General features: G+C 37.3%; 2 protein-coding genes across 2 annotated transcripts; one reads left to right on the forward strand and one right to left on the reverse strand.

The window, feature by feature from the left end:
* The first annotated feature begins 4,602 nt into the window (after window positions 1-4,602).
* LOC137714148 (uncharacterized) lies at window positions 4,603-5,696 on the forward strand. Its single transcript, XM_068453426.1, has 2 exons — window positions 4,603-4,974; window positions 5,214-5,696. The coding sequence occupies exons 1-2, from the start codon at window positions 4,717-4,719 to the stop codon at window positions 5,415-5,417; spliced, it is 462 nt and encodes a 153-aa protein (XP_068309527.1). The 5' UTR covers window positions 4,603-4,716; the 3' UTR covers window positions 5,418-5,696.
* A 1,746-nt stretch (window positions 5,697-7,442) lies between these two features.
* Window positions 7,443-10,748, reverse strand: LOC137715905 (3-deoxy-manno-octulosonate cytidylyltransferase, mitochondrial). The gene is made up of 8 exons (XM_068455265.1): window positions 10,273-10,748; window positions 9,962-10,007; window positions 9,269-9,355; window positions 9,062-9,186; window positions 8,841-8,980; window positions 8,629-8,680; window positions 8,388-8,498; window positions 7,443-7,917 (listed from the first exon to the last, which is right to left on the reverse strand). Exons 1-8 carry the CDS (start codon window positions 10,510-10,512, stop codon window positions 7,825-7,827), a joined length of 894 nt encoding a protein of 297 aa, XP_068311366.1. The 5' UTR covers window positions 10,513-10,748; the 3' UTR covers window positions 7,443-7,824.
* Between the last annotated feature and the right edge of the window lie 3 nt (window positions 10,749-10,751).

The following is a 10,751-nucleotide window of genomic DNA, read 5'->3' on the forward strand; positions in this document are numbered from 1 at the left end:
GTGTTGTTACCTTCAAACATATTTATTGTTAATTCTCATACTTCAAAAACTTAGATTTCTTAAAAAAATGTGTCATTTCCAATGTTTATTAATTTTTCTTGGTGTTCTATATACAACGGCATGTCTTTTTCTTGACCTATGTCATCTACTGTTGCACATTTAAGATTTAAGAGATATGCAATGAGAGAGAGCAATTTACATGAAATAAATTTATTATAATTGTAACTTTTAAGTCATCATACATTGTTACATGGAATAAAAGTTAAAAATTACAATGAATTATTAAATTAAAACGTTACGTGAACTCTTTTCTCCTCCTAATCTCCATCTCATCGGATCATGCATCACGAAGTTTGTAAAAGACTGCTAAAAGTAATGGTAACTCCCGGTTTGCATTCGAACATATCACAAAGATGAGAAATAGTGGTGCTGTCCTTCTTGACCTAATAAAAGTAGTAGCTGCCCTTTTTTTAATGATGGTTATTCTTGCTATAAACAAAAGTTTTTTTTTATTAATTTATAATATTGGGAAAACCTTTTAACTTCAATTTCCATGAAAAGAAAAAGAGAAGAACGGATTGTAGAGGAGGACGATCAGGTCAACAAGAAAACGCAGATCCTTCTAAATTATTTCGATGCTCTTGGAGCATTTTTAGCGTGTGCTTTCCCCCGAGGGACAAGCCTGCGAACAGTGGCATAGAGCCCGAGCAACCAAGCCCAGCGTGTGCTGGCGATGGAGCCTGAGCGGGCTCGAGGGAGAGGTCCGGCATGAGTTGCTAGCCCAAGAGCCCGAAGGCAACGTGACGTGGGTTGATGTCAGGGTGACGTTAGTCATAATATAAAATTAATAAAAATATAAAATATTAATAATAAAAAAGTAAAATTAAAAAAAATTGTAAAACCCAGGCTTCGAACTCAATGGCTTTCGTCGGAGTTCATCGCTGAGGTTAATGAACACCCACAGACAAATGGCAAAGATCCAGTCCCTTTTCCGCCGCAGCTGTCGCCGCACCCCACACCCCCTTCGCCCCCTCGCGATCCTCCTCCTTCCACTGGCACGCCCATATTGCACGATTTGGGATTTGTTTTTGGGGGAAAAAGGGGAGAGAGAGAGAGAGAGAAAGAGAGTTTGGTTAGGGAGTGGGGAAGATCGGGACTGTTGATGGAGGCTGAGGTGGGTGGGATGGTGAAGATGGAGGAAGTGAGAAAGAGGGTTTGGGTGTGTTGGGGGGTGGGGGGTGGGGGGTGGGTGGGGGGGGGGGGGACACGTGTTGAAAAGAAGGGGTTTGGGCTTTTGGAATGGTGCGTTGGCACCATGTGAAAGAGTAGAAGAAAAAAAAAATAATAATAAAAAAAAATAATAATAAAAAAAAAAAGGTTTTGGATTGGGATCTGCTGCACCATGTGAAAAGAAAAAAATAAAAATAATTTTTTAATAGAAAGTGGTACAACGAGACCGATTAAAAATCATATCCGAAATTACAAATAAAATTATTTTGTATTATTTAAAAAAAAACTAATATTTTATTGTCTATTGCCATGACTATTCAAGTGCAACGTTGGAGATGCAAAAGGTGGTTACTATTTATTAAGGGCAGTTACTGTTCACTAGGTGGATTAAATAGTAAATAGCCTGGGGGAAGGTTTCCCACTGTGGAAGTGCTCTTATCGTGTCATATTTTGCACACGAACTCTCAGATTGCAGATAAGTACTCCATGACCAATAGTCCATGACTTGTCAAAATAAACACAATCAATAATTTAACCAATTAAAAAAAGTTCAAATTACTCATGCATTTGTACGTGTGACATCGATGTGGATTGGCTCGCGAAATAGCAATAGAGCTTTTCCAAATATTTCTAACTAGTGGTTTAATTAGACAACAGTTTGCTTCGAATATAGGAGTTGCTAAGAGTAAAATTCGAAGAAAAAAAACAAAAAGAAAAGCCGATTGTATGGAAAATATTTCTGGAAGACATATTTGTCAATCTTAATGTGAGAGAAAATTTTCACCTCGGCTTGATTTGACGAAAATCTACGTACAAAGAAAAGAGACAAACGGGGTAGACTAACATCAATGTGGTGTTAGCCAAAGTGCCTATGATGCAGCCTAAGTAGTGTAAGAAGTAATAAGAGTGTGTTGAGGGTTCTTGATTACCATTATAAGTGGCTGACCTTGACCATTTATAGAAAATTGATGAGTTAACTCTAGCACTCAGTTCGTTGAACCTGTTAGTAGAGTGTTACCTAGTCTGCACATCAATGGGAGAATATTCCTCTGGGATTCCTAGATTATGCTTCAGAGAATCTTGACATGCTAGGAGATTAACAGGCAAACCCATCACATATCAGGGTAATCTGTGTAAGTTGCTTGGGGATCGCCTTGGACCTTTTGCGATGATTGGGCTTGGAGGACTATTGATTGTGGGTTTTTAGGACATTCATAGAGAATGTGGCCCATTAGCCCGTTGGAGTTTAACTAATGATCTGCATATTCTGTTAATGGCAGAATAGTTATATTTGATAAGTTCTACACATAGTGTGTTCCTATTGGTCAGATATTTTATGTTCTCGTAGTAAGTATGAATGATCAAGATCAACATCCGAGATTTATTCTAAAGTTTCTTTCTTATTCCGAAATTCAAACCAAACAAATTTATTGTTTTTTTTTTTTTTTTTTTTCCGCACTCCATTTGCATTAGAAATACAAGAAGAATTTATGAGCAAAAAATGGGTCTTCTTCATTCACAAAAACTTGGTTTAAGGTTTATCAATGTTGAGCGTGATTCGAAGCTCTTATTAATTGCATTCTGCATCGCAGTCTAATTTCTTGAGTCTATTAGTTTTAGTCATGTTTGGTGGAAGACTAATTTTATCGCACTCTATCCCTTCTGGTGTAAATTGGACATCCCCACCGGCTAGACATGTGTTGTTGTATGATGCTTTATGTACAGGAAGCCCTCATGACTATCTTGTTTAGTTTAAGAAAAGTACTATGCACACCTGTTTTTTACCTCAAACGCTTAATAATTTTTGTTCATTCATCTTCTTCAATTATTTAAAAAAAATGACATTTTGTATCCGGTCCTTAGTTGATATAATTATTTGAGTGAAATTCAGTTTTTAATCAAGATCCATAAGCTTTGTACACATCAGTATTTAGTATTCACATATTTCCATGTCAGCTTTTTATTTTATTTATTAAAATTTTTAATTTATAAATTATACTTCATATCACTCATTATCACAGCAAAATAATGGGAGAGCTAGCAGAAATTCCCAAATTTCAGTCCCCCAATTCAAGCTATTATGTTTTCGATTATGGTTTGTATCCAAGACAGACAATGAAGTATGTCATTAAAAGCTGATGTGAAGTCTCCATATATGCTAACAGAAAAATGTACCCAATGCATTAAGATTGTACCCACGCCTGGCCTCTTAAGGCTCTTATAAAGTGAATAAAAAACTTATTCAAACATTTTTACAAACACTTGTTGTGCATACGAGAAATTTGCATAAACAAAAATACAAGCTAAAACGAAATGCTCGCATATTCAAATACAAGTCGTTAATTGAAGAAACAAAAACACCTTGTCAAAAAAGAAAGTAGAAAAATAACCCCCTTGAACTGGTCGGAGGATCTCCAAGTTCCTCTGCAAATGCAATGCAGTTCTTCTCCGCTTGAAATACCTCTGATTGGGTAGAACTATGGTACAAAGATTACCCATTTAAAAAACTTACAAGGTCTCTCTGATGTAAGAAAAAGCGGACGTGGTATCTTCAAACATTCTGCAAAAATCTGCGTTTGTTTGAATGCTCGTGGAGAACACATGGGTACGGCTCAAATTTTGGCGAAATTTGAATTGATGAATTTGAATGCAAACGTAAAAACCAAAAACGGAATAGCCTGAATTGGGCAACTGAAATCTAGGAGTTCCAGTTACAATGCTATTTAATTATTTTGAGAATGATATGAGAGATAATTTATAAATTTTTAATAAATAGAATAAAAAGCTGACAAGGAAATATGTCTAAATGATATCTAAGGACATTGATGAAAATTCAACAAGGTTTTAATCATAGCATACTGGCAACTGGGGCTTGGATTTTAATTTCTTCACACACAAAAAAAAAAAAAAAAAAAAAATTACACAAGTTGAAAATAAGAGTAGAAATCATTACTTTACTTGGGTTGAAATACAAATTCTATCGGACCTTATGAAAGCCAATCTTGATATTGGATCCGCTCCGAACCTTAGTGTTCGAAGCTTAGGGACCAATTCATATGGACTGCACAAATTTAATCTAACGATCCATATTAACTTATTTTTCTGGTCCATCACACAAAACCAACGGCTCTGATTTCTTTTACACACCAATCAGCAGGCCATATAATTTGATCCCTAGGCTCCAGACATTAAGATTCGGAGTGGATCCAATTCCGCCAATCTAAACCCTGGCACTGTTGTTTCATTCAACCCTACATATAGTTTTTCTTTTTCATTTATTTTCTATAGTTTGTACCTCATGGTACTTAAAATCTCATTTGTACCCAATAATAATATTGTCAGTCAAAATTCAAACCCCCACCAACTCCCCTTCTCTCTCTCTCTCTCTCTCTCTCTCTCTCTCTCTGTCTGAGTCCTTCCCTTTCCCTTTTTGTCCTATTTTCTTCTTCCATTTTGGTTTAGACTCCATTACTTTGATCACAAGACATGGAAAAGGCTCTGAAACTCAAAGAGAAGCAACACCAGGGCCAAGCCATGCAAATATCGAAGCAACAACGACGAGAACCACAAGACCAGATCAAGCTTGCTGTCACTGCCATCACCCTCAATGCACGGTTGAGATCATCTGACATGCCTGCCCACATGCAAAACCACGCTCTCCGCCACACCCGATCACTCCTCGACTCACCACCAAACCCCAAAACTCGTCTCAACCCAACACACCTCGCTCGAGCTCTCAAAAAGGTACTTGATACTTTCAATCTCTTTGTTTCTGGAGAACAGCAACGGTTCATTATCACACGTGGAGTTCTGGTCCAATAATGTAACGTTATGTAAGAAAAATTTAAGCATAGGATTATATTATTTGAGCGGAAAGCCACAAGAGCGATGAGCATGTTCCATGTAAGTCTTCTCTGTAGCTAGATTGGTCTGTTTTTGTTTAATTAATCTGGGTTACTTAATTAAATTTACTGAAAACGTAGGAGTTTGACTCGGTGTATGGACCGGCGTGGCACTGCGTGGTGGGGACGAGTTTTGGATCGTTCGTGACTCACTCAGCCGGAGGGTTCGTGTATTTCTCTGTCGACGAATCGCTGTCGGTGCTTCTCTTCAAAACGGAGGTCCAGTTGGTGACGGAACCACGACCACCACAACCATCTAAGCCTTCAACTTTGAGTCCTTGTTGAGAATTTTGTGTTGACTCGTGACAGACGTGTTAGTTGTGATTACTCTCCTTCTTTGACTAGCATGCACCATAAAATTTTCCCCCTTTTTTTTTTGTTTTTTGTTTTCTTCTCTTTTTCTTTAAAACAAACAAACATGTTTGTGGTGATGACCTTTGAGCTTTATATACAACTAGCCTCTTACCACAGCGTATGTGTATGGCAATTGATCTTTTTATATTTATTTTATTTAAATAATTAATTTACATATTTTCAAAAAATTATTTTAAAAAAAAAGAATTAAGGACGAGAAACCATCCATTAACGTGGGTGCTCACTCTTTATATATATATATATATATATATATTACAAGTAAAGAACGGTGGTTTACTGTTGGCTGTCCTTTATTTCAACTTTAATTGCTCATTTTGGTGTTTTTCTTAGGATAAAAGTTCTTATTTTTCGGCGAGGGGCTTGTAAGTCTGTTGTTTCGATTTTGAATTCGTCATTCCCAATATCGCTTGTATATGATAACAAAAAAAAAGTTTTTAACTTTTTGTCACATCTCAGTCCGAGCCCCCACCACATCCCAGACTCGACTCCGTCGTAGCACGATATTATCCGTTTTGGACCCCGACCACGCCCTCATGGTATTATTTTTAGGAAATCACACGAGAACTTCTCAGTGAGTCATCCATCTTAGGATTGCTCTCGCGTGAACTCGCTTAACTTCGGAGTTCCGATGGAACCCGAAGCCAGTGAGCTCCCAAAATACCTCGTGCTAGATAGAGATGAGAATATACATATAAGGCTTACAAGATTCATTCCCCTGGACGATGTGAAATGTTACACTTTTGGTCCATGTAGTTCAGGGAGAGAATACACTTACGCAGAAATCAATTTTCGCAATTTAAACATGTAGTTTACTCGTCCATGCATTTTAAGCACGATGGCTTGGCCTTGTCTATTTTTCAACAAAATTAGCACGTGAACGACGCGTAAAATCACTACTTATGCTACTTTCGTTAGAAAATTTTGTTGAAACTGGGTCATTGTTGAAAGTTGAAACAATGAGTTACACGTAGGGCCAAAAATAGCAAAAAATTGGAGGTCAAATTGGATAAATGGTCCATGTGGTTTTAAGGTATTCGGAACATAGCCTATGTGGTAAAAAAATTCGGATTTAAACTCATATGGTATAGTCCATTAGCAAATTTAGTTCAAAAGTATTAGTTCCGTTAAGTGTCCGTTAAATACATGGATAGAATTGTATTTTCACAAAACCTTGTTCCTCATGCTTTCTCTGGAATGTGTATTTTCACAAAACCATGACTGAGAGGAATGGATAAGGAGGTCTGTAATTTCTAAATCAGCCTCATCACTTTCCACAAATCCATCTGCTACAACTTTGGCAGGGATACCTAGGACCAATACTGGGCATATCAAACTCGCCAGACAAAACCCGTGAGTACCTAATTTGTCTATTTGATCTTAGTACTGAACGATCAGGTATTCCCATTGAATGGCAACAACCCAACAAAGAATAAGAAAGCTAGATTCTTTTTCTTCTTTTAAATTTCAGTATAATCAATCAACAAATAAAAGCAAAATCCCCCACCATAAAAATGATGGATGAATTGGTATAAAAAAGGTAATTTATTGGTACTAAAATATTGATTTTCACAACACCACATCAAAGTACAATTTTACCTATACATTTAGTGGACATTTATCAGGAAAATCATTTTTGAACTAAATTTGTGAACAAACCGCTACAGGAGTTTAAATACAAATTTTTTTACCACGTGACATATCTTCCAAATATCTTGTAACCACATGGACTATTTATTCAATTTGGCCAAAAGTGAAACCACCGAGACTCGAATGAAATTGCAGTAGTTTTGAATGTTGTGAAAAACTTGGCCTCTCTACTTTTGGATGCTTGGCCGTGAAAAATGTAGGGAAATGATGACTTCCGGCAAGGTTGGTAAACAATGCAAGATGAGAGAGAGAGAGAGAGAGAGAGAGAGAGAGAGAGAGAGAGAGAGAGATTTGGCGTTCATTGAGAAGCCAAATCAAGGTCTTTTCCATTACATTTTTGTAAATAAAGATCAATGAGTGACAATTTCAGTCTGCAAATTCCAAAACTACACGCAAACACGAAATTGAAACCTCATAAATCCATCCCAGTGGTCCTCTCTCTCCCCCTCCTGTGTGTCATGTTCATCTTGCCAAATTGATATCTCTATCCTTCTGGCTTTTTGTATATATAAGAAAGATATTTTATATTAATATTTAATTGTTATTTTGGTCAATTTCTTCTGTTTGTTTGACTAGACCTCAACCGTCTTGTATTATCACAATAATTACGAGTCTACGGAAGACATACTCTTTTTTCCATGGTCTGATATACTGCTGCAAACTACAACTCCTAAGACAGGTTCCTTTCGCGCATCAGAGATTCAATCTTTTCAACATCTTCTGGGGTGTCAACACCGTGAGCCTCATGGTCGACCTTAATCACCTGCAAACGTAGAACCATGTCAACTTTTGGACATCTACATTTAAGCAAAAGAAACCGTCCACGTAATCACATCCTCGTACGTTGGATTTTTCACGTCAAATTTGAGGAGATCTACTAACTCAGGCAAAAGATCTGAAATTTTTTATTCTTTTTCCTATTGGATTGAGGGTAGTAGCGTTTGAGAGTGCCATGATAGTAACTGATAGCATTTTGACGAACTAACTTAGTTAATCATCGTACGGTATTGAATATTCATGCCACCGAGATAAAGGACTTCATACCCATGAAGCATAGTTATATTTATTATATCAATTTTTATGACTGCATCAATGTCGAATATGACTTGAATAAAATTAGAATTTAACATACCACAAAACAAGAAGAAGAAACGACGGGTAAGATCAACAAAATAGAACAAGAAAGCAATGCAATGTCATGAAAGTAGGGAAGAAGAACGGATCTTTTTATACCTTCATCTTATACCCATTTTCAAGGACCTTAAGCTGCTCCAGATCCTCTTCTAGTTGCAAAGGAGTGGGTTGAAGTTCTGGATATATCTTTAGAAATTTTGTATCATAGCTCTGAAAATACAGGAGCGGAGAGTAATAAGCTCACAAGTTAAAAACCAGTACAAATGGTATAAAATAATTTACGATCATGAACAATGCAGCCGTGCACAATTTATCACAAAGTAAAATGTCAATCTAATACCTGAATTCCAAGATGAAGCAAATAGGGAAACTGTGGATTGGCCTTTCCTGACCTGTATCAGAGGACAATTAGTCAAGTCTAGCTAAATAATTTCATGAAAAAGCTTACTTGCCATAATATAAATAATTTCATGAAAAAGGAAAATCTCTTACCCGAACCACTATGATTAAAGATAGAACACAAGAAACAGAAACAGATTAGCAAAAGCTTACTTGTTAAATGGAATCAACCCCCTTGAAAAGTAGATGGCATAACCACTATTATTCACCACACATTTCACTCGATTTGGATCCATTGCATCTTCAAGTTTTAATGACGTGACGGCAGTGCTAAACACTGCATCTGGAGCTGCCTGACAAGATATTATAAAAAAACCCATTAAATAACGAAGAATGTCATCACATTCGAAATCAAGAAAGGAGAAATTACTTACCTGCAAAGCTTTAACAATTCCATCTATTATCTCAGGTTCAATAAGAGGCTCATCCCCCTGAATGTTGACAACTATATCATACTTCTTCTCGAGCTTCTCGATTGCTTCAGAACAACGCTCGGTACCTTTAAGTTCAGAAAACAGAACATAAACTACCATAAAATGTAATTATATATGTTATCTGAAAACAAAAACCAAGGTGCATACCGTTCTGGCAGGATTCCGAGGTCATTATGACATCAGCTCCAAAACTGCGACAACATTCTCGAATCTTCTCGTCATCTGTTGCCACAACTACACAAAGGAAGGTAATAATAAAGTTTCGCACATATAAATATAGAGAGTTCACTTCACAAAATTTCATGAAGCCTTTTTATCGCTCTTGTAGGCATTAAGCAAAACTTAATGCCATCACGAGTATGCAAGCGTTAAGGCCTAGAACGGAAGGTCACTTAGGTATTAAGAGAATTGAAGATTGGACAAAAGCCTATATCACATCTGGTCTATTTAAACCAACCTAAGTCTTTGGGTTGCTTCGGTTATCGAAGTTCTCCACGAAGGTGAGTGTTGTTCAGAGTTTAAAAATGCCTCAGCTGGAACAAGCTCTTGAAGCTACGAAAAAAACCAGACGAATGGTTTCCGACTCTGGTCTTCCTCTTTCAACCAAAATCAAGGATGTTACTTGTACTGGATACGGGAATTGGACAAGCACCACATCGAATCAGCTGGCAGAAGTTCAGATAGGGTGCTTAAAATTCAAATGACGACGCGGGGTTTTGGATGCCTCAAAAAACTTGCTAGATATAACGAAATGCCTCAACAATGTAGCTACTGTCTAACAATGAAATCCGACAATAAATACGAAACTAAATAGCATGGAAATCAAATGAGTAGACATACCAACATGATCCAATGTACTTGCTAGTTTTGCCCTTTCCCATGTTCTCTGTTAAATAACATAAAAAATAATTACATGTCAAATGTTTCCCAATCACAATACCAAAGTCCCAATTTTTTATTTTATGAGGAAAAAAAAACACGATGCTTTAGATCCAAGATGCTTAAGAATCCCAATTTTTCATTGAAATTGATAACAAAATTCAAATTTAGACAGTTGCCATTTGACATTAGATATCAAAAATTTCTTACAAACAAAGATTTTCAAGAAAAAAAATCATTAAATTACATGTTTTTAAGGTAAAACGAGGTACCTGAATCATGGGTTTTCCGAGGATCTGAACGAGGGGCTTGCCCTGGAAACGAGAAGAAGCGTAGCGAGCGGGTATAATGCCGACTACCCGGCTCCGGAACTTCCTAGTCGGACCCAGGTAGGCCCGGGCCCCAATTGCCGCCGCAACCGCAACTCCGGCGACGATTCCGTGAACGATCCATGCCTTGGTGCTGTTCCAAGATCCAGACGACGACGACGATGACGACAGGCAAGACGACATTGGGATGATGTTGATCTCACTGAACAGAGTGAACGCAGCCGTCGTTCAGTTTGGTAAGATTTCTGGTTTTCTTGGGGTATTTATACTTTTCACCTGTTTGAAACGGGTCGTTTTGGGTAATTGGAAGTTGGATCAACCGACTTGCACTTGATTCTATAGGGCGTTTGATCTTATATGTCTATCGAGAAACGAATTTGGTTGCTAACGCTTTGGCTCGCTTGAATTTATCTTGCAATTTG

This window comes from Pyrus communis, chromosome 14 (assembly GCF_963583255.1).
Source record: "Pyrus communis chromosome 14, drPyrComm1.1, whole genome shotgun sequence".
Classification (NCBI taxonomy): domain Eukaryota; kingdom Viridiplantae; phylum Streptophyta; class Magnoliopsida; order Rosales; family Rosaceae; genus Pyrus; species Pyrus communis.